This window comes from Anabrus simplex, chromosome 2 (genome assembly GCF_040414725.1).
Source record: "Anabrus simplex isolate iqAnaSimp1 chromosome 2, ASM4041472v1, whole genome shotgun sequence".
Taxonomy (NCBI): Eukaryota; Metazoa; Arthropoda; class Insecta; order Orthoptera; family Tettigoniidae; genus Anabrus; species Anabrus simplex.
In genome coordinates this window covers 712,041,819-712,067,442 of record NC_090266.1, presented here as the reverse complement: position 1 = coordinate 712,067,442, position 25,624 = coordinate 712,041,819, and the positions used below count along the sequence as shown (strand labels likewise).

Here is a 25,624-nt window from a genome sequence, read left to right as displayed (position 1 = left end):
TAAATAAAATTTAATCTCACAAAATAATAAATGTGAGGATCATAAAATACCACATGCTCATTTCCTTTTTCGAGAGATTATTTATATGTATGCAAGCTTCACAGAATTTACAAGGTGAAAACCTATAAAAAACACTTTATTTTCTATTTCATCTTATAAATAAATAAATAAATAAACAAATAAATAAATAAATAAATAAATAAATAAATAAATAAATAAATCCATTCACAGTATTGGTGGGGGCAGAGGGAAGAAAGAAATGTGTGATTTTTGTTATAAAAGATTAAAATCTTCCTATCAAATATAGCTTACCTCCCTAATAATTTTCAGTGACGGAGTATCACAAACACTGAAATCCAGTTCTTTTACAAGTGACTGACTAAGATTGCTCAGCAGGACAGAAATAATTATTTCATTTGTTTCTTGTGGCAATAATCGACATTCATACATCTGTAAATAATATAAAATTCACAAAGATTATGAAAAACATTGTATAAAAATGAGCATGAACTTTTCCCAAACAAAATGGTCTGTATCATATTCAGACACAGGAACAAAAAAATTGTTATGTAAATTAGACCAGATCACAGAAACTAAATATTCTGAAGGATATAACAGTCAAAACAATGTGAAAAGAAAAAAACAATATACAGACCATTTGAACTGTTTTGTCCCCAGCAAGTTTCCTGTATGCTGGTATAAGAGATGGTAATTCTTGAACTGAATCCTGGTGGATTTCTAAAGAATCTTCATTTATCAGACACTCGTTGATTATCTCTTTTGAGGGGGTTGAGATTCCAGCTGCTTCTTCATACCCTTCTTTAAGCTTTAAGGTGCTTTTTCTCTTTTCTTTTTTTCCTGAAATTTAACATAGTAACATTTTTATTCTAGAATCAAAGATATACATACATATACATGCATCTGTATTATAGACTGTTATGCCTTTCAGCGTTCAGTCTCCAAGCCCCTTAGAATTTACTAACCATCGCTATAATCCTCTATTTGTGACTACTTCTATGGCCTCATTTAGTTCTATACCTCTTATCTTTAAATCATTAGAAACTGAGTCTAACCATCATCACCTTGGTCTCCCTCTACTTCTTTTACCTTCCATAACAGTGTCCATCACTTTTCCTAGATAACCTATCCTCCTCCATCTCATGACCCCACTACTGAAGCTGGTTTATGCGTACAGCTTCATCCATTGAGTTCATTCCTAACTTAGCCTCTATCTCATCTCCTGCTCCTGCCATTGTTCCAATATGTTTATACCAGCAATAATTCTTGCTACTTTCATGCCCATTACTTCTAACACAGCTTCACTCCCATTAAAACAAAGTTAGTCTAAAAACAGACTGACGTAAAGATAGTTACGTTCGGGAGCCAATTTCCTTCTTACAGACTGCAATTACGAGCTCACTGCATTAGCTTTGCTGCACGTTGATTCAATCTCACTTACTGTACTACTAGCCTGGGAGAATACCCTCAGCCACTGATCGCACCCTTTCAGAGCCCCATTGAACACCTTGCCTTGTATACTGATCTATGATGTACCTCGATAGTTTTTGCAATCCTTCTTGTTCCATTGCTTGTAGCTAGGTGCAATTACTGCTTTTATCCAATCAGAAGGTACCTTACTACCACTCCATACTAATCTTACCACTCTATGAATCCATTTCATCCCTACCTACCCATTATATTTCACAACATCTGGTCTAATTTCATCTACTCATGTTGCTTTATGACAATGGAATTTATTCACCATCCTTTCCACTTCCCCAAGCATAATTTCACAAACATCATTGTCCTCCTCCCCATAAGCTTGGTCATTCATGATGTCACCAGCAGAATTTCTTTTTTATGTTGAAAAAATTTTCAAAATATTCCTCCCACCCGTCCAGTGATTTCCTGGGATCTACAGTATTATGAGGTCACCTGATTCATCAAAAACCCTATTATTTCCTTTTTCCCCTCCCTTTCTAAGGTTCTTTACTACTGCCCAGAAAGGTTTCCCTGCTGCTTGACCTAGCCTTTCCAGGCTATTACCAAAATCATCCCACGACTTCTTCTAGGATTCAACAACTATTTGTTTCGCTCTATTTCCCTCCTCTACTGTACGTACAATTCCCTGTCTGTATCACTCCATGTAAGAAGCCATTTCCAATACACCTTTTCACAAGTTGCTCTCACTACAAGAAATGAAATTCATATTTCAAAGTCTGTAATATCTCAATAAAAATATACGATTTCAACCTTTCAATCTTAAAGATTACTTGATTAACACATTGTATTTAAAAAATGTACAAGTTTTAGCTCATTAAGCCATCACCAGCTTTGCAAAAGAGATACAAATGAGTGTACATTATTAAGTATAACGGGTGGTTCACCTGCCCCTTGCGATTTAGTTTTGTGCATCCTGCTGCTTTTACAACAATTCTGAAATATATCGGCCCCTCTCCTTAAACTGTGGTAATATATCTTCTTTCAATTGATTTTCAATACGGGAATTAAAATGAGAATAATCTCTTGAAATACCCTGAATAAACCAGTAAAATGAGTACAGACATGAGGAATATGTACCTTACTACAGAAGCTGCACACACAGACTAGGAACAGGTATTGTATAGGCTGGAAACTGTGCGCTGCAAGTCTAAGCCTCACAATAGCTCACTTGGCAGGGGTGTGGTGGGTGTTGTGACAGTGGACAGTGCTTGAAAGTTCGAATCCCATGCAAGTTGTTTATTGTTTTTGTTTTACAGACAGTTGACTGGGACGTGGCAAGGTTGCATACTAATAGTCTCCACACACTGATTTGTTTATTTGGCTCTGAAAAGGGGCATTGGTATGGTGGCATATAGCATGGAGCTGGGTAGGAGGAAGCTAGGAAACGTGTTGACAGGATTTCAATTACCTATGCATAGCTGCTGTAACCGTACAAATGTACGATCCCCAAATTTTTAGGTTAGGCAATTTTCGTAAGATAATTCGTAATATTGAAATCATGAAAATCATGTAATTTTGTTCATTTATAATGTAAAAACATAATATTATAAGAAGAATTTATGTTTAACTTTAATTTGTGTAAGTGTCTGCACATGGCATGGCAGTGTAGGTTGCTCAAGAATTGTGCAACACGGAAAACAGTGGCTACATCGGGAAAGACAGCTGAAGTCAGTTGGAAGTGTTACAACACGTGGTTTAGAAACCCGGGCTTAGACCGGGAAGTGGATGCTGAAGATGATAATTCATCAATGTAGACAAACGAGCTAGTTCGCCATTTGCGGATCAGCAGCTTGGTAACCAATCTGAAAGCTCCGATTTTGAACGAGGTTGCACTGACCAAGAGACGCTTGAGGATGTGGCAGTAGTAGTGTTGTTTCCTGTGGATTTTTGTAGACGCTACTCCACATGGAGCGAGACTATGTGTGTGTGTGCATGCAACGAATTTCTCAGCTTGCTTGTTATGGAGTGATGGACGAAACATATTGTGCGTGCGTGCTACGAGTTTATTTTTAATGTGCATGAGTTTGCGGTTATGCCTACTGATCACTGATACTGAGGTTGCTGTTGAAGACGATTGCCACTGCGAAGTCTTTGCTGTACGAGTTCTTCACGGGTGCATTACTGCACAATTACCGAGTCATGACGAGTGCATTACTCGTTCATTCACATTCCGGGTGAGTGGTTGGTGGAAGATGCTACATCATGTTCTTTTGTGAGTAAGACTATGGATTCCTCGCCGAGGAAATTCACATTGTGGACAGTCTTTTATACAAGTAATTTGGAGGTAATATGTTGTGCACAGAACTAATTACAGCTTGACGGAAACGTAGCTGAAGTGTTTATTACTTGCTCATTCTTTGAATAATACGACATGCTTGTTGTTATTTATTAATCCCGCAGCAGACATTTTACATTGTGGATGTGTATGGCTTAGTAACAGTATAGTGAGGTGGCTGGATTTGTTTTTTGTACAGTTATGACATGTGGTAAGATTCCACGGTGATGATGCCATTGTGCTAATGTATTTAAGGTTAGGAAGGGACAGTCTTCATATCTGTAGAATAATCAATTTGAAGCTTGGCCTTCAGAATTATGTACAGTTGTGGTATATAGTTTGTAGATATGGTTTATGTATTTTTATATTAGGCTCATCACGTGATGATAATTGTTGGTTTCTGTTGTGTTTTATTTTGTTTTTGAGAGAAAATTGATGTAGTGAAACGTGTGGTAAATCTTTTATAAGTGGAGTGGGGAAAAAGCTGGCATGCTACCTAAAGTTAATTTCAGGTGTAAATAGCAACAGGTACGGTTGTAAAGTAAGTCTGGAGCTTCATCAGCCTGATGACCGTGGCCTTGGGAGAGGGAGTTGCTCGTTGTTCTACAAAGTTAATTATTCCTGTAATTGTTTTGCAGGTGGTACCCAATCTTGTTATTTATACTTATCTAAGTCACCATTTATTCATTTAATAATAATCAGTAGCTTGTAGATGTTACACTGCCAACTTTTAGAAATAAGAAATACGAAGATTTTTTAATTCTTGGATTTCATCACAAATATTGCATCATGGCGTAAGTGAAAAAAAGGACAGGATAAAAGGCATACATGTCTACAGTTACAATGTGAATTGACCATTGAATTTAAAATCTTAAACTAAAAAAAACCATAAAAATGGTTCCAAGAAAATGTACCTAATCACTCTCATTTATACATACGAATAATTATAAAATAATAATCATTATACGAATAATAATAATAATAATAATAATAATAATAATAATAATAATAATAATACAGTCGAACCTCAATATCTTGAACCTCCATAACTCAAATTTTCAGCGTCTCAAAGTAACAAATTTTCTGGCCGTTTGTCCTATTCTTCACGTGTATTTATTTATCTATTATTCAAAATTCGGTTACACAAATTTCTCGATATCTAGAAGCAAACATTTCCTCCCTTGAAGCCAAAAATACTCCGTAAGTCGAATTTTGTGCAACATTAACTGTGCAATACGGAATTTGTGGTTTGTGAGGAGCAGTTAAGTAAAGAAAGGGTTACAGTGAAGCTGGGAACTAATATGACAGGAACCGAAAAAACTCTAACTTCTAGTGATCGGAAAATTGGCAAAGCGTCGCTGTTTCTCGGGTGTCAATTAGCGGTCACATACGAAAGCAAGCCCAGAAGTCGCGGATGACAAGCTCCATTTACGAAACTCGGCTGCATGGTACTGACAAGGAGTTTCAACGTGAACGAAGGAAAGGTTAACCGCAACAAACAGAAGAGACTAACGGATTTTTTTTCCAAAGGCATAATGGAGCTATGTTTCTTGTTTCACTACTGTATGTATTGTATCCTGTCTTCTAAAAGGTTACTATAATAAGTGTTATAATTAAAGTGATGCAGTAAAATAGAGTTTCTTTGTATATTTGAAGTACTGTTAAAAATAATGTATACAGTAAAAGCCCGTAGATACACGATTCAATCTCATACATGCTCAAAAACTGTATTAACCATATTCTCAAAATTTTGATAACTCGAAATAAAATTTACCTCCCGAGGTGATTCGTGATATTAGGTTCCACTGTATATCACACCAGCACATGCAACAAAACACATAATAGTTTCTTTTATTAGACTGTAAAATGAACGGAAATTTAATTTTATACGTATTTCTGAACACTTGGAGATAATGTTTGTTATGTTTTTTGGCCATAATGTGAAGAGAAAATACCAGAAACTATCACCGATACAACTCCCTGAAATACATTCAACTCGTTAAAATTATTAAGTAAGAATGAACAAAAATGCATTGAAATGCGCAAAACTACCACATACAAAACAGATCGGTATGTCTCATACATTATTAACATATGACTTTGACACGGGGAAAAGCACAGAACTGCTAGAAAAAACACGTGGCCTACAACTCCAACGAAATTATGTACAGAAACAATGTTAATAATAGTGAGAGAACCACACAATAAGAAACTCATTCTTTCGTCCCGATTAATTGAGTCGCTAGCGCACGCTAGCCTTTCTTCCTTGTAGGACGATTGCTGTCCCGAATCCCCAGCCATAAAGCACACATACTGCTGTAGCGGGCAGGAAACAGGATACACGAAGACGGACGATATTCTCGCGAAATAAATACGCTTGAAAATGAGGTTGGGTAAATTACTCAAGTACATAAGAATCTATCTAGGAGAAGAGTATTGACCATACTGGAGGTTATATTAGTCAAAAAATAGGAAGAATTAAAAATAAATCGGAAAATCGGAAGAGTAAAAAAACGGAAAGATTGCGGGTAAATCGGAAGGGTTGGTAGGTATGCCTATGTCTTGATGCAGCACCTGCTCAAACTGATGACCTCCGCAGTTGATATAGAGCTGCACATGATGTTGTAAAGTCCATCTGACACGTTGCAATATCACTGGCACAACGGATCGGCATGCCTCAGTTTAAGATGACTAGGATTGCTTTGCCCCTGTCCATAGACCAATTGTTCTACACGGTCCCACAGAAAAAAAGCTAACTGGCTGCCTTTGTCCTAGCCACACACCATCACCTCCTCATCCTCGTCCAACCCAGTTCAATACACTGTCACGATACATACGGCCCATTACAGGGCCGTATGAAGAAATAAGTCTGTGGAAGTTTTCAAGTATGCAACCTTACCACATTCCAGGCAACTGGCAGCAAAATAAAAAATAAATTAAAAAAAATTTGCGTGGGATTCGAACCTTCAAGCACCGTCCAGTATCATAACTCACCGCCCCCTGTCAAGTGAGCTATTGCAAGGCTTGACACACAGTTTCCAGGCTATACAATACCTGCTCCTGGTGTGTGTTTGCACCTCCTGTTGTAAGGTACGTGTTCTTCGTATATGTGCTCTCGGGGTACGCATAATTAATTAATAGGGGTGTTCACGATTCCAGCTGTCTGCTAGCCCGTAAAGAAACATCTAGTTATATTACCCTGGTTTAGGGAGAGGGACCGATATATTTCAGAATTGTAGTAAATGTGGCTAAATCGTAAGGAGCTGGTGAACCGCCCAGTATACAGGGTGGCCCACTTAAAGCTTTCACCGCAAATATATCTGGAACAACAAGAGATATTGAAAAATGACTTTCATGGGCATGAAGGCAGAGAAGGGGCTAATTAAAATAAATACTATGAGCAAGTCAAAATTGTAAGAAAATATTATTTTCCACATAAACGTACATTTTTTAAATGGACACCCTGTCTTATTTCTTGCACAATCGTTAGCATGAAAAATATCATAAGGAATGGTGTTTGTTTCATCGCAATAGGTCAATTGCATCCCGAGATATTGCAACGTGAAGTCGACGCATGAGATAGACTAAACACGCAGCAGTTGCACATACCGAGATTCAAGCGCGAACCTCACGTTCCTCGTAACTCGTGATGTGATTGACGTACTACGATGTGACAGGCACAGTACTTAATGTTATTTGCACTAGACGATGGCCTTAATTACAATAGCAGCACAAACAGACGACAATACCATAACTGAAGTGAAGTGACCATGAATAGTAGGAGGAAGAAGAAAAGTCTATACCAACAGTGAGTGATGCTTCTGAAGCCCTGTTCAGGAACTTTGAACAAAATTTTTCCAAAAAAAAAAAAAAATCAACCTTGCCTTGCTGAACAGTTTTCTTAAGCTTATTTCAGAACACATGAATCTGAACTACATTTTTGCTTTTGTGACTTAAAAATCATCTCGCACTCTGCACTGCTATGGGGAATCAATAAAATAGCAAGGATCACCTTAGAAAATCTGTTACATTTAAGACACCATCAGTTGATTTCATCTGCCCTACCAATGTCCACTGAATATAAATTCTACCTCTTGCCAAGTCTGTAGTATCTTCTAGCTGAAAGTTACAAAACTGGTAGTGTAAAGAAACAATTGCTGTATCTAAATGTTCTGTTTTACTAGTCGGAATGTTTGGAAAGTAGCTTATGAAAAATCTACGGCTAGAAGATGATCCTTTACTGCAGTAAACATGCAACTGGTAATGCCATCTTTGTATGCAGTTACTACTTTCTTCTATTTACGTTTGTATGAATGTAGGAATTTTTCAATCTGTTATCTATACTGGTTCGAGTGAACAAGTTATAAAGCAAACAACAATACCATAACTGAAGTGAAAGTGACCATGAACAGGAGGAGGAAGAAGAAACAACGATTTATGACATAAGGGTAATTTTCAGCACAATATAACAAATTAAGACTAGGTTAAAAGCAGTAAGTAGTCCAGCATGAATGGGAAAAGCAATCGCCAAGCGTAAAAAGAAGAGAAAGAAAGATTAAGAAAAAATACCCAGTAACCCTCAAATCGAGCATGTTGATTAAAATTTCAACAACTGCAAATTACAAAATCTAATGCAGATCAGGAAAACAATCAAAATATTAATTATTTCTGGCCTAACACATACTATTAAATTTCAATGCATCGTTCAACATAACCAATGTACATAATTATGATAGATGCTTAACAATCCAAAAAAATATGTAATTTCAACAAACAATGCTTGAAAATATACTGAATCAGCAATCAAAAATCATTTCTGAGCAAGCATGCCAGAGTAACTGTAAATATAGCACATTTAACTAAATCCAAAAATTCTGATCCCTCCAAAGAGCCATTTCATAATTATAAATCACATTTTAAACATTACCTTGAAATGAAAGACGTAAGTAATAATGATCAATATTGTGTCAAATAACTTCTACTGTAAATTAAATTGGCACTTGATATTTCAGTATGTTGGCAGCTCTTTTAGCACCTAAATCACCCAAAAGCATACCATAAATTTATGACTTTCAGGAAACCTTGCACCAGAAAAAAAAAAAACCAACCCACAGAAAAAAAAAAACCACACACACCCCTCTGTATTTCAACATAAATTTTTGTCAAAATACCAGACTGAGCACCATTCAATCACCGATTACGTTGCCCTACTAACAGCAGATACCGATGATTGAATTTCATTTCAGACTGCCACTGCAGACGTTTTCCTCCGAGCACATTTAATTCAAGGGATTAGGGATAACAGAATCAGAGAACATTTATTACAACCTGAATTGGGAAATTTCAATGAAGTTGTATCGAAGGCCATAGTCCTAGAACCTTCAAAAATTGAACTGGCCCCCAAAACAATGATACAAACATCATTTCTTGATATTAACAAGGTACACAATAAACTGAAGAAGAAGCATTACCAAAGGAGGAACCATGATTGATCTAAATATGGCCCCTCTCAAATTCAAAATCGGTCTCAATCAAGAAAGCAAAAATCGAAGATCAATTACAGTAAACTGGGTATCGAAGGTCCACGTTTAAGATGGCATAGAAATAACCATGCAGTAAAGGACTGCCGAACAGACAAATCAAATCTCAGGTGCTCTGGATGCCAGAAAAACAGTTCTGTTATCAAAGTATGCTTTCAATCGTTACTTAACCAGAAATCAAAATCAAATGAAAATTACACCAATTATGCCCTCGACAAAGTAGCCATCTACGAACATGGTATTTCGGGCATCAAACGTTTCCAGAATCAATCCACAGAAGCAGATGTTGAACGTTATCATATTCAAGTCAACATCGAAGGAAAACCAGTAACATTCAAAACTGGCATAGGTTCGACGTACATGTTGCCTCATAACCAGTTTGCCAAACTTAAATTTAGTACTCCGTTACAACCTTCAATCATAGGATTCCAATCATACAATAAGAATGTGTTCCAGACAGAAAAATCAGTTATAATGATCAATCAACACTTGATGACATCTACATTGTTTCATAAGACTACAATGTAATTTTGAGTCAAAATTTTGATCCGACAACTGAACATCAACTTGAATGAACTAGTGACCAAAAATAGTCAACAGCTGCATCAATTCGTTTAAGTCAACATAATAAGAGAAAATGCAAAACCAATTTTTCATCGGGAGAGAGAGATTCCTTATGCGCTTTTCAGCCGAGTTGAAAAGGAGCAACAATTCCTCGTAAAAACTGAATTATTATGAAGACAGAAATTAGCAACTGGGTGTCCTCGCTTATTCTACCAAAAGCCGATGGAGGACTGCGACTGTGCATCGATTACATGTTTGGTGTAAACGAATGTGTCATAGAAGCACACTACCCACTCCAGAAAATCAACAAAATAATGAATGGTCTAAACAATTCCAGTTATTTCTACCGAATGGACCTCCGTAAAGCTTATTTACATGTTGCTGTTGGTGAATGATCAAGTGAAATTCAAACAGTAAAAGAATATCAAGGAATATACGAGATGGATTGACTTTCATTTAGCATAAAAACTGGGCCTTCGGAATTCAACAAGATCGTCGAACAAAGTAGCAAAAACAGTAAAATACCTCATCATTGTACACAGAGCTACAAAAGAGCAGTATAAAGTAAATTTTATTACGTTTCAATCAGTTCCTAAAAATTGATTTGCACTTCATCACCAGAAATGTTCATTTTTTTTCAAGGACATAATGAATTTGAGATAAGTCATTGAATAAAATCAAATTCAAAATCATCCAAGAAGTTTACAGCTGTCACTGAAATTCCAAGGCCAAAATCATAATAATGAAGTGAAGTAAGAACATTTCTCAGAAAGGTAATTTTCTACCCCCATTTTAAACCAAATGCTTCAACAATACTGCTCTGAAGTGGACATCTTGAATCTGAAGTAGCTCTCAGGCAGTTGAAATAAGAAATTGCAAGCAATACTGTGTTTATTATTTTTTCTGACTCGTTTACTGAATGGTCAGCGTACTGGCCTTCGGTTCAGAGGGTCCCGGGTTCGATTCCCGGCTGGGTCGGGGATTATAATCGCTTCTGATTAATTCTTCTGGCTCGAGGACTGGGTGTTAGTGTCTGTCCCAACACACTCCTTTTCATATTCACACAACACACTACACTACCAACCACCACAGAGACACGCAATAGTGATTACATCCCTCCATATAGGGTTGGCGTCAGGAAGTGCATCCGGCCGGAAAACAGCGCCACATCCACATGTGCGACGCAGTTTGCACCCGCAACCCCACAGGTGTGGGAAAAGCAGTAGGTAAAGAAGAAGTGTGTTTATTATTTTAACCATAATATGGTTTGATATGCGCATTGACTTCAAATTAATCTATCAGCAACAACTTAAAACTTACTTACTTACTTACCCAGTCAATATTTATAACAATATTTTATTAGCTAAACGCCATACATGTTACAAGAACCAATATGTTCCCTTCTTCAGTGGCTCTATAATCTACCAAGCATTCAAAGAACTTGTTAGCACCATTTTATCTTTCCTTACAAATAAATTACAAATTATTCGTCATTCTAAATAAAATATTATAAACTAAGTCTAAGAAATAAAAATTGTACATGGCAACTTAAATAAAAATTATTGGAAGTTACTAATGGCCTAGTGTTCCAATTTTCAATCTCAATAAAATAAAAAATTTACCAATTATCTACTTATTAAAAATATTTTGCAAAATTGAAGCATCCACTCTAATAGATGTGTCTGTAAATGTTTATATCTGCAACTCCTGTTGAACATTCCTCTATTCCATTGCTTTGAGGACTTTTACAAACTTCCTTGACTCTATAAGACAAAAGGAAGATTCTAGAAAACTAAAACTCAATATGAAGGTATATTAATGAATGGCTTATGAAGTATGCTATTGTCTCCTATGTATAATTATATTTGACCTTGACGTCTGATAATTCTTGTGTCGTGCAAACACCTGAATGTAAAACTTGTCTTTTGATCCTAAAATAAAACCAACTTTATAAATTGCCACTTTGTTAATACAAAAGGAAGGAAAACATTATACTACTATTATAAACATAACTTCTTTGTGGCTCTCACAGTTGCTATTTAAAAATGTATCATATACTGTGTCTTTGTCTGCTTGCCTGTCAATTCCAAACACGTATGAACTTACTATGGAGTGACTGTTTAGAAGGAGAAGACAAGGGCATGGAGGGGAACATGCTACTGCTTGATGCTACTCAGGCAGGAGGGTTAACAACTAGGGGAATAGAGGGGGGGTCTGATGATGCAAAATCAAAATGGACTGAAACTGAACTGTGCCTATTAACAACATCTTCATAATCGGCCATAGAATTGTTACAGGATGAGTTTTCTAGTCACAGTTTCCCCAAAGTAACAGTTCTAGACAATGCAGCTACTATTTTTACAAGTGAAAAGTTCTAGCAATTTTGTGAAGCAGCAGCCATCTTCCTTAAATTCATTGCTCCAGGTCATCCTGCCGTGAACGTTTGAACAGAAACGAATGTTCAAGAGGCTCAACAAAAAGAGACTAGCAGCAACGTTTGAGGATATTTTGTTAATAAACAAAAATGTACGAGATATTTTGCTTCAATACAGATTAATGCACCAGAAAAATGGAAAAATCCCTGCAGAACAATATTCTATGACCTATTCATATCAAGACTGATGCATTGAAACTTATCAAATTTCAAATGTCCAGTGTTCCAGCCTCGTCGCCACATTAATTGAGCATGGGAAAACATGTACAGGCACACTACTATGCCAATAACAAAAAACAATGGAAATTGGGAACTGACATTAAAAAATTTGGACGTCTTCATTACTTGGTCAATTTTTTTTTCTAGTGGCTTTACGTCGCACTGATACAGACAGGTGTTATAGTGACGACGGGATAGGAAAGGGCTAGGAGTGGGAAGGAAGTAGCCATGGCCTTAATTAAGGTACAGCCCCAGCATTTGCCTGGTGTGAAAATGGGAAACCACGGGAAACCATCATCAGGGCTGCCGACAGTGGGATTCGAACCCACTATCTGCCGGATGCAAGCTCACAGCTGCGCGCTCCTAACTGCATGGCCAACCCGGCTGCTGCTTGGTCGAATTTGATGACTGGTATATATTTTCAAGCATCACACTGACGAACTGCAAATGTCCGGAATTCAACTTCCACATTCAAAGAAACAAGTAAATATTATGCCAGAATTCCATAAAGATCAACGAGAGCTTGACCCGAGGGACTCGATCAATGTTCCAATTAATCAACAAAACATCAACGAAACAACGGAAGACAATGCAGCAGAACCAGAAGTGCAACAAGCGCAATATCCCAACCTAACCATGTGTCGGTCGACCCAATAAAAGCTGGCATGCACTAAATCATCATCAAGATTACATCTGCAATGTTGAAAATTAAAATCAAGCGACGTAAAAAGATTGAGAAAAAAAAAAAAAAAAAAATCAATTACTTCAATTATTATATCCAAACTCTATTTGCTAAATCAACATAAATGAGTGAGGGAGAACTGTAGTAAGCATGTAACCAGTAGTGTCATCTTTAAATGCAATTTCTACTTTCTTTTGCGTGTGCTGATATGAAAGTAGGATTCCCCCCCCCCCCCCCCCCTGCTAGTTGCTTTACGTCGCACTGACACAGATAGGTCTTATGGCGACGATGGCATAGGAAACGGCTAGGAATGAGAAGGATGCAGCCATGGCCTTAATTAAGGTACAGCCCCAGCATTTGCCTGGTGTGAAAATGGGAAACCATGAAAAACCATCTTCAGGGCTGCCGACAGTGGGGTTCAAAGCCACTATCTCCCGGATGCAAGCTCACAGCTGCGCGCCCCTAACCGCACGGCCAATTCGCCTGGTGTTCGGGTCAACATCTTGTATATAGCAAATGGGGCTTTAAACAATCATTTATGAAATAAGGGTAATTTTAAACACTATATAACACTCACTAACAGGAGAAATACATTATTTGTTTATGTCCCACTAACTACTTTTATGGTTTTGGGGGAATAGTAGAGATATCTGGAACTTCTGCATTCATTAAAACTTCATCTTTGACTGGAGATTTGTGTACCATGTTTTCACATGGTGAATAAACACTATTCTAAAAGACTTAATTACATACTTTCTGTTCACAGCGACCACCAAAGCAAACAGAATTCCTTGTCATCAGATCACAATCATCCTCTTGATTTGCTGAAGTATGATAATCTACATCAAGGAGTGAGCCGTGGTGTGTGGTTTCACAAAACATGCGACCACATTCAACAGTTCCTCAGATATTGACCTCAAAATGCGTATATGTGGCATAACTGAAGAACTACATTTGGAATCTCAAAAATATGAATTCTTTTTGACTTTTCTTTCCTCTTTGTACCCTTTTCTGGATAGTAAAATATACCAATTATACCTTGCCCTACATTTGCATGCAAACATGCTGCCCCTTCAGGTGACAAGGACAGCCAACAATGACTATGTTACTAATTTATTTTCCCGCTTCAAACATTCTGCTACACCATTTTTTAAATCCTATCATTACTGGAGAATTATTAGCACCAAGAGCTAAGCAGTTTGTTTAAAGGAATGCAATATACTTGTAAAATTGAAAGCAAAAGATTGGAAATGTTAGCTTCAGTAGCATCAGCTTCTAAGCTACGCACAGGAGTAGACAACTCTGAATTTCACAGATTTCAGGCCTGGAAAACAACAATGGGATATAATTTGCAAATGCTTTGATTGTTATCATCAGCTGCAATAGAAAATGCATTCACCTGCAAATGCATACCTGCCAATTTTTGAAAAGAGAAATCCGGAAGATCCTTAAGCGGAATTTTTTTAACAACACGCGCATGCGTAACAGTCTTGAGACATAATGGAAAAGGACGGCAAGGGGGGGGGGGGGGATTATAGACAATACTAATACAAGTCAAATACAGTGGAACCTCGATGCATTGTTCCCAGAACTGTCGTTTCCCGTATTTATTGTTAAATTTATTCGGTCCAAAAAATGTTCCATATAAACCAATGTTAAATTTCCCCACATCCATCGTTTCTCGAACTGTCGTTTTATTGCATCGATCGTTGAAAAATTATTTGTCCTCGGTCACAATTTTCCCGCATTCATTGATCGTACGTAAGAAAAATATATGAAACATTTTTTTGAATTTAGAGGGACTGCTCCATGCTCTTAGCATATAATAGCGCCAACCTGTTGCGAGAATGTACGAGCAATTCGGAGTTGCTAGCCTTCAGCAAGGATCTTGTAGGTTGGAGTGTTGTGTGCAGGTTATTCACGCGCAACCTCACTACGAGCTTCGTGGTGCCAACACTTCTCCTCGACCCACTAACTGACCCCAAGAAGTATTCTTATTTACAAGAATTAAAACTTAAGACAGCGTAAAACTCAAATTTGCCACCATTTTTTGTGCAGTGCACCAGATTCATTTTAATTACTCACAGGGTGATTAATCGCATCACCTTGTGGAGTGTGTGGTATGCTAGAGGCCTGTGGACCGCTTTGTTGCCCTCTACCCAATAGTCTTGTTACAAGCCGGACCTAACCAAACCAAACCAATAATCTTTTCTCATAGCCTAGTCTTCTAACTAGTCCCTAAGTTGGCAGCTTCGCTCAAGCCGCTGTGACATCATTCGGGACAAGCCGCGTTGAATTTCTAACCTCTGTGACATAGTCTGAGCTTAGAGAGAGACTATATGTGATCTTACCCTGTGCGGAATACATACATTTAAATCAGCTCACGGGACATTTGGCAAAAACATGGCGGATTCAATCAGAATGAAGCACTCATTGGCCAAACAGTACATAGAGAGTCACTGTTGTCTGAGCTGAGCTGCGGGCAGGGTTTGTCAGTCACATAGGTCCTACGCTTCCGAGGGCCCCACTCAGACAGTACTTTACCCTATGACCGCCGTGCGCTGCTGTTGTACATCACGTCACCCCACATGACAAATATGGGAGCTCCTATTGGTAGAAACATCTCGCGATTGCTATTGGTTGATTTCGAGTTGAGAATTCCTGGTCAATTGGGCCGTTTATCACTGTGATAGTTTGTGTGTTTTGAACCTACCAACCCATTTTTAATTTCAATTTCACTACATGTGAGTATGTTATTAATAACAATAGCATGTGTATCATACATATTTATGTCACATTATGGCCTTTTTGGCCGAAATAAATTTGTAATTATTGCTTTGATGACCACGTGTGAGACCAGTCTACTTTGTCATCTTTGTTTATCTTCTTGTTTATTTCGGTTTTCATGCTCTTCGGGTGTTTTTCAGTCAAATTCTGAGTGGAATTCCTTGTTTGAAGAAGTAGAAGATATTTGAGGTAAGAATTCCTTATTATTCCTATTTTATTAACCTCCCGAGGCCAGAATATGAAGAGCATATCGCACCAATGTAAATGAAATTCCGATAAATATAACACCAACTTTTCGGCCTATTCAACGTTGTATTTAGTTTATTGTTTAAAATATTTTTTGCGGAATATTTGATTCTATTTTTAATCAGTGTCCTCTTAAAAGGACACTAGGCCACAGTAGGTTATGTAAGTTATTAAGTTGATGATTAATAGCAGTTTCAGTTCCCAAAAATATTGTTTTAAAAAGTTTTTTCTGTGGTGGTTGATATTAATAACAATAACATGTGTATCATATTTATGTCACATTATGGCCTTTTGGCTGAAATAAATTCTTAATTAATTTAATTAAATTCAGTTGATGTAATATTATATTATTTCTGATAATTATCGTTTTGATGGTATTGAAATTAGCAGTAAATATATTAAGTGTTGTCAGTGCTCTTAATTATTTTCTTCTATTTCTTTTTATGCCTCAGCCCATGCATGAAAAGTGTCAAATTTGTGGGATATACACTTTCTTCCTACCTTAAGAACTGTAGGAGGACCATAATAACTATATATATTTATGAATGAATGATAATGTAATGAGATTTGAAAATCAATACCCTGCATTCACTGTAGTAGGGGAGAAAAAATTCATGTCTTACTTAGTGATTTTTTCCCCCCATACAGATGTGCCTCGACACGAGTCTGGTCCTCGGTCAGCTCCTTCAGTTGCTACGAGTTCTGCTGCTGCTGCTCCCACTGCCACCACTTCTCCTGTTACTGGTACTGCTGCTACTTCTATCACTGTTACTACCACTTTTAGTATTGCTGCTTCTACTACTACAGCTAATAGTGATACTGTTGAACCCTTACCAAGATGCTTAATTCCTATTCATTTCCTACAGGCATTGGCACGACTTTCTTCGAAGTGTTAGAATCTCGAGTCAGAACTGTGAGTAGGCCAGTGATCAAAAAGTTTGGTCCTTCCTTTTTAATGAAGTTTCTTTGTCTGCTGGACTTCATTACAATGTGACTTTGGATTAAATTGATGGGTACAAAGACTATGGACACCTAGGACGTACCAACAGATTTGCTGATCATGCCTTGGTGTTCATGGTTAGAGGTCTCCTCAGAAAACGGAAGCAACCTGTTGATTACTTTTTCTGCAGAGCCACTGTACCCACTGAGAAACTTGAAAGTTTTGAAGGGATGTCATTTGTGCTTTGCAGAAAACTGGCTTGGAAATTGTGGCAAGTGTGTTGCTACCAGGGTGCCACAAATAGCAGGAATGAGTAGCCAGGGAATACTATGTAAAAAATAAATATGATAAAATTTCAACTTATTCCCCTCAGGCTACTAACAATAATATTAGACAGGTAAATATTAACTGCAAAAATTAACTATTTTAGTTTTATCACGAAGAAGACGTAACAAGGTAGTTTGAAGTTCTAGTGTTCTACTGCTCGTTCATAATAACTCGGTTGCTGTGAAGAGCCAGACGGGTTTGTTACGTCCCGCGGAATCGAGTGCTCGCATGCGATTCGACGCTAATCCAGACACTGCTCGCGCACGACACAATGTGATAAGCTGAACTCCGATGTAACTCACGCAATTATGCTGACAATAATGAAGATTTTTTCATTTAAATAAACAGTTTTACAGTGTTTACATTTTAATTTGGAACACACGACTGAAATATGTGTAGCCTCTGCAGCTCAGGCGGCAGCGCACCGGCCTCTCACTGCTGAGTTCCGTGGTTCAAATCCCGGTCACTCCATGTGAGATTTGTGCTGGACAAAGCAGGGGCGGGACAGGTTTTTCTCCAGGTACTGTGGTTTTCCCTGTCATCTTTCATTCCAGCAACACTCTCCACTATCATTTCATCTGCCAGTTATTAATCATTGCCCCAGAGGAGTATAGAATAGAACAGAATAGAGTTATTTATCATCACCAGGTTATTTTCCCAATTAAAGATGATTCAATAAAACATAATATACAACAAATACACCTTAAGTAAATAACACTAATTTCCTAAAATAACCAAGTTCAAACTAAACCTAGAGATCTTTTTATATGCATATTTATAAAACCTTAAATAAATAAATAAATAAATAAATAAATAAATAAATAAATAAATAAATAAATAAATAAATAAATAAATAAATAAATAAATAAATAAATAAATAAATAAATAAATAAATAAATAAATAAATAAATAAATAAATAAATAAATAAATAAATAAATAAATAAATAAATAAATAAATAAATAAATAAATAAATAAATAAATAAATAAATAAATAAATAAATAAATAAATAAATAAATAAATAAATAAATAAATAAATAAATAAATAAATAAATAAATAAATAAATAAATAAATAAATAAATAAATAAATAAATAAATAAATAAATAAATAAATAAATAAATAAATAAATAAATAAATAAAACTAAATCTCCTTAAATAATTGACATTATTAAACTACATCTAGTAACGTTTACATATTTACATATCTTACAGATAGGGCCTTACATTCATGAAGTCATTAGGGCATGTCTGATTTTAGGTGGGGGGGTGAGTGAAAGAGGTCCACTGATTCACCCACCTCATTCAGTGATGTTAGTGCTCTCACAAGCCATGAGTTAGCCCGAGCCACAGTTCTCACTTTAGGCAGATGAAAAATATACCTTTGCCTAGTATTGCGACGAGGAACATGTAATGGAATCAGCTCCAGTAATGTTGAGCAATCCACTCTATTCGTCAGACACTTATCAAGAAAGAGGGCACTGGCACATCTGCGACGTGAGTGCAATGTCCTCATGCTCATAGTCTCATAAAAAGACTCGTAATCGGAAGAAGAGAGAGAAATACCCAAACCCTTGTATCTGATCCATTTCATGAACCTTATTTGGACTCTTTCCATGTTTTGTATTAAATACTGCTGAGAAGGCAGCCACATCTCGCAACAGTATTTCTTTTTTCTTTGCTAGGGGCTTTACGTCGCACCGACACAGATAGGTCTTATGGCGATGATGGGATAGGAAAGGCCTAGGAGTTGGAAGGAAGCGGCCTTGGCCTTAATTAAGGTACAGTCCCAGCATTTGCCTGGTGTGAAAATGGGAAACCACGGAAAACCATCTTCAGGGCTGCCGATAGTGGGATTCGAACCTACTATCTCCCGGATGCAAGCTCACAGCCGCGCGCCTCTACGCGCACGGCCAACTCGCCCGGTCAACAGTATTCTAACGATGGCCTGATTAGAATGCAAAACTAAGTTATTAGAGTTCTAGGAGAAACAAATTCGGCACAATTTCTATTCAGAAAGCCAAGTAATTTAAAACCTTTCCTACAAATCTTGTCTAAATGTTTCTCAAAGGAAAGACCGTAGCAGTTTGAAAGTGTCACACCAAGATCATTTATTTCATTCACACGCGCTATTTGGAAATAGCATAAATGGTAAGGGTAATTTACTGGTTCCAACTTGCGTGAAAATGTAATTGCGTTGCATTTTGAAGTATTCAAACCAAGCAGCCACTTTTTACATCAGTTACTTAGTAGGTTTAAGTCAGACTGTAACAACTTACAGTCCAACTCACTATTGATTACCTTAAAGATCTTTAGATCGTCAGCATAGAGAAGGCAATTACTGTGTTTTATAACTGATGTTATACCATTTATGAATATGACGAAGAAAAGAGGTTCCAGTAAAGAGCCTTGGGGGACACCTGAAGTAGGGTGGTACAGTTTTGACATAATACCATCAGCTTTTACTACACAAACTCTATTAGTGAGATAGCTTCTAATCCACTCCAAAGCACTTCCTCCTATCCCATATGCTGACAATTTGGCGAGTAGAGCATCATGTTGAACTGAATCAAAGGCTTTGGAGAAGTCCGTGTAAACAACATCCACTTGTTGCCTCCTATCGAGGGATTCTGAAATGAAATTTATATACACCGCCATATTGGACACGGTAGAGCGTTTCTGTACAAAACCGTGCTGCGCTATATTAATATACTGTGAAACTGAACTGTACAATCTCTTATACACGATCTTCTCTGCCACCTTTGAAATCAGGGACAATAACACAACAGGTCTATAGTTATCAGACACCATTTTGTCCCCTTTCTTGAACACTGGTATGACGTAACTTTTCTTCCACTCACACGGAAAATACCCTTACGAGAATGAGATATTTATTATGATGCTAAGTGGCCTACCTAGCTCAGATGCACATTCTTTCAATACTATTGCGGGTACGTCATCTGGACCACATGATTTGGAGGTATCCAAAGAAGCAAGAATTGAAGGTACCTCTGCTGGAGAGGTCACTATTGAAGTTAGGCCTATATCACACACGGACGAAGTGGATAGATTACACTGTGCGGCAGGTGAGTGATACTTTTCAAAGGTATCTGCAAAACTGTCCAAGATGCTCCTCTTGTCCTGTAATTCTTTCCCGTCCTGAAGCATAGTAGATGGCAGGCGAGATGACCTCCATTTGTTGTTTACAAAATTCCAGAAACACTTCGGGTTGGCAGCTAATTTCGATTCCATCAAAGTTATATAGTTTCTGTATTTTTTGAGCTGAAGACGCTTAAGTTCACCGCGTATGGTCAAAAATTGCACCTAATCACTATTATGGCCCGTTTTTTTAAACTTCCTTCTTGCCCTCTCCTTTTCTTTTAATTTATCTATTACCGCAGAGTCGTACCAGCATGGGTACTTCCGCGTGCTAACTATCCGGGACGGTACAGTCTCTTTTATTACAGCGCGAAGGAAGTCGTAGAAAAGGGTTAACACCTCGTCGACGGAGGGGGGAAAAATATTGGTGGAAAAATATCTAATTCCCTCCATGGGAATTTAGAATTTCCATTTGGTGGGGGAGTCCTCGATCATATTCCAGGGACACAAAGAAAGGAGATCTCTCATTTGAGGAAAATAGGCCTTAGTCCATGAGAACATTAACTTCCTTTGCGGTACGGGGCGCATAACTCGCGGTAAAGATAGAGTGAATTCTACAGCTCGATGGTCAGATGTAATTACCTTTTTCGTCTGAAAGCAGTCCAAGTGTCCACAGTATTGATCCGAGATTAGAGCAAGGTCCAGGAAAAATTAAATAACTGGAAAGGAGGTTCAACCTATTCAATACTCAAAAGAAAGAAACGTAGCAATCACATTTCTATTTAAATGGGACCGGTTTCGACCTTAGTCTAGGTCATCATCAGCCATAAAAAACATGTAAAATGTTTATGAATATTGGAGGTCAGTTTCACACTCTGTTAGGCACAAAGACACGACACTACATTCTGTCCTGCACAAAGTCACAACACTACTAATCAACATGCGAAGATCAAAAAGGCTTGAATTCGCAGACGAACAGATCTGTAGTAGAAAGCCGCCAGCTCCCGGTGACCAGCGCGGCACACTCAAGGTCACGCGCTGCGGCCAAACACCAAAGTAGAGTGGAGAACGTTTCGAAGGTCCAGAACCTGTCACGGCTGCGGGAAGCCAAGTACGTATATAAAAATATACGACGCCAATTAGTACAACCGAATGAGCACCCGTACTCCAGTTAAGTTCTTGGTAAACAGTTGACTTGAAAAAACAATTGTAGAGAGAAGAAAAAAATGTAGTAAAAAGCGCAATATCGGAAAACAAATGAAAACTTATATGCACAGTGCGCTATTTTTAAAAAAAAAATTTAGGTTATGATTGAAGTAGTCGAAGTTGGCGCAAGACAAAAATTTTTGAAAGAGGAGAATAAATTAAACGAGGAAGAGTGATAGTGAAATAAGAGAAAGAATAAAAGAAATTGAAGTTAGATGGTAATGAGGAAAGATAAGATAGGGAAATGAAGGAGGGGTAGTTTAAGGTGGGTTAGGAGGGTGGGTTATTGGAGGTAGAAAATTTTTTTTATTTTTTTTTGCTACGGGCTTTACGTCGCACCGACACAGATAGGTCTTATGGCGACGATGGGATAGGAAAGGCCTAGGAGTTGGAAGGAAGCGGCCGTGGCCTTAATTAAGGTACAGCCCCAGCATTTGCCTGGTGTGAAAATGGGAAACCACGGAAAACCATTTTCAGGGCTGCCGATAGCGGGATTCGAACCTACTATCTCCCGGATGCAAGCTCACAGCCGCGCGCCTCTACGCGCACGGCTAACTCGCCCGGTGGAGGTAGAAAATGTGGGTGGGAAGTATGTAAGACATGGAAAATAGAATTGGGGTTTTGGAATTTGGAATTTTTGAGAAGAAGAACTAGGAAGTCAAAAAGGATATTGGGTTTTTCAGAAATGTCGTTTAAATTGAAATTAGGGTTGAAGTACTGGTCAAGGTGGATAAAGCAATTTTCAGTAATGTTTAAGAGGGGGCCTTTGTTAATGATTTTAAGTATGTTTATGTCATTGTCAATACTGGTGAAACTATGTTTGGAGTCTTGTATGTGCTGTCCTATGGCAGAGAATCTGTTGTATGTAATGGCGTTGACATGTTCAGAGTACCTGATATTGAAGTTGCGGCCAGTTTGTCCGACGTAGGAGGAACTGCAGTTGTTGCATTTAAATCTGTATACATCAGATTTAGAAAAAGCATTAGACTTATTTAGAGATTTAGAGTTGTGTAAGATATCAAGACTTCTATTGTTAGTTCTAAAAGAAATTTTCATATTATGTTTTTTAAAGATATTAGTTATTTTATAAGCATCCTGAGTAAAAGTGAAGGTGGAAAAAGCAGTTGGTTTTATTGTGTCTTTAGATAAAGTGGTTTTTGGACGGTGTTTGAATTTGTTGATGATGCGGTTAATGAAGGAGTTGCTAATCTTCTCCCGAGTGCACAATGGAACCTCTTCCTAACTCAAGTAGACGATAAATTATTTAATGTACTGTCAATCAAACAACAAACCCTAGAGAAAAAACTCAAAATTCTTAAGAACAACTCTTCTTCACATAAATTCCAGTTTAAGAACCGTAACACACCCTCCAAAACTATTGAACAATTCCATCCTCCCATCGTAAATCTATCTAAAACAACTTTGAGTGATGATGAGAACTCAATCCTTTCGAAGGGCTTCAAACACAATTGGCCCAATCTCAACACTTTCAATGTAGCCACCAATTTAATTATTGAATCTGAAATAGCCATTAACAAAATGCCAACAGATGAACAAGATGAAATCAGATATGAAGTAAAAAGGAAACTTGAAAAAATCTTCATTAACAATAACAAAAACACTTCTCTTATTAATTATAATAATAATAATAATAATAATAATAATAATAATAATAATAATAATAATAATAATAATAATAATAATTTAATTAAAGATAATAAAACCATTTGAGATCTTAAAAAGAAAATCAATGACAATAATCTCATTATCACCAAATCTGATAAAGGCAACACTACTGTCATAATGGATAAAACTGACTACTTAGATAAAACCAAAAACTTTTTCAGTGACCCTTCTTTTTCTATAATAAAAAAAGACCCAACCACAAAAATCCAACGCCTACTCAAACATACTTTAAAAAACGTTTCCTTTCTCCTCACAGATCAAGAAAAAACTAAACTAATAAACATGAATCCTGGACTACCCACTGCCAAAGCCCTCCCTAAAATTCACAAAACTAACATTCCTATCCGTCCAATTATCAATTACAGACCCAGTCCCCTATACAACACTTCTAAATTCATCCAAACATTTTTACTAAAAAATTATCGATTTTTATCCAACAAATCTATCAAAAACACTTCTGATCTAATCAACAAATTAAAAAATTTTGAAATCCAACCAAATTTTTCTCTCCATTCTTTTGACATTGTCAACATGTACCCTAGTATTCCAATTCCAAAATTATTCCCCATTATAAACAACAACCTAAACAAATTCAGTAACCTAAGTAAACTTGAAATTCAAGACTTCATGTCTATTTTAAAATTAGTTCTTAACAATAATTATTTTACCTTTGACAACACCATTTATCAACAAGATGGCTTGGCTATGGGCTCACCTGCTTCTGGCATTCTTGCTGAAATTTACCTCGACTTCTTAGAAAACACAAGAATTAATAATAATAATAATTTCTCCAACATCCTCTTTTGGGCGAGATATGTCGACGACACATTGGTAATATTAAATGATGAATCAACCAACGCAGCCTCTACACTTCTTTATCTCAACAACTTAGACTCTAACATTAAATTCACCCTCGAATCAGAACACAACCAAACTCTTAATTTTCTAGACCTAACTATTACTAGACATCCTTCTTTATCTTACAAAATTTTCAGAAAACCAACCCAAACAGCAACTACAATAAGACAAGATTCTTCGCACCCCCAAGCTCATAAACGTGCTACTTATAACAGCTTAATTTTTCGTGCCTTCAACACCCCTATGTCCAAAAAAGATTTAAATAATGAATTAAACACCATCCGCAACATTGCTAAATTTAATGGCTTTAACAACTCCTTCATTAACCGCATCATCAACAAATTCAAACACCGTCCAAAAACCACTTTATCTAAAGACACAATAAAACCAACTGCTTTTTCCACCTTCACTTTTACTCAGGATGCTTATAAAATAACTAATATCTTTAAAAAACATAATATGAAAATTTCTTTTAGAACTAACAATAGAAGTCTTGATATCTTACACAACTCTAAATCTCTAAATAAGTCTAATGCTTTTTCTAAATCTGGTGTATACAGATTTAAATGCAACAACTGCAGTTCCTCCTACGTCGGACAAACTGGCCGCAACTTCAATATCAGGTACTCTGAACATGTCAACGCCATTAAATACAACAGATTCTCTGCCATAGGACAGCACATACAAGACTCCAAACATAGTTTCACCAGTATTGACAATGACATAAACATACTTAAAATCATTAACAAAGGCCCCCTCTTAAACATTACTGAAAATTGCTTTATCCACCTTGACCAGTACTTCAACCCTAATTTCAATTTAAACGACATTTCTGAAAAACCCAATATCCTTTTTGACTTCCTAATTCTTCTTCTCAAAAATTCCAAATTCCAAAACCCCAATTCTATTTTCCATGTCTTACATAGTTCCCACCCACATTTTCTACCTCCAATAACCCACCCTCCTAACCCACCTTAAACTACCCCTCCTTCATTTCCCTATCTTATCTTTCCTCATTACCATCTAACTTCAATTTCTTTTATTCTTTCTCTTATTTCACTATCACTCTTCCTCGTTTAATTTATTCTCCTCTTTCAAAAATTTTTGTCTTGCGCCAACTTCGACTACTTCAATCATAACCTAAAATTTTTTTTAAAAAATAGCGCACTGTGCATATCAGTTTTCATTTGTTTTCCGATATTGCGCTTTTTACTACATTTTTTTCTTCTCTCTACAATTGTTTTTTCAAGTCAACTGTT

General features: G+C 36.9%; 1 protein-coding gene across 1 annotated transcript in view; it reads right to left on the bottom strand.

Moving 5' to 3' along the window:
- g (adaptor-related protein complex 3, delta 1 subunit-like garnet) overlaps positions 1–25,624 on the bottom strand; it is a 580,467-nt gene that overhangs the window by 91,985 nt on the left and 462,858 nt on the right. Inside the window, exons 22-23 of the mRNA XM_067141336.2 lie at positions 656–858; positions 313–450 (exon numbers count right to left, since the gene is read on the bottom strand). Coding sequence (XP_066997437.1) covers positions 313–450; positions 656–858 — 341 coding nt within the window. The remainder of the gene's footprint in view (positions 1–312; positions 451–655; positions 859–25,624) is intronic.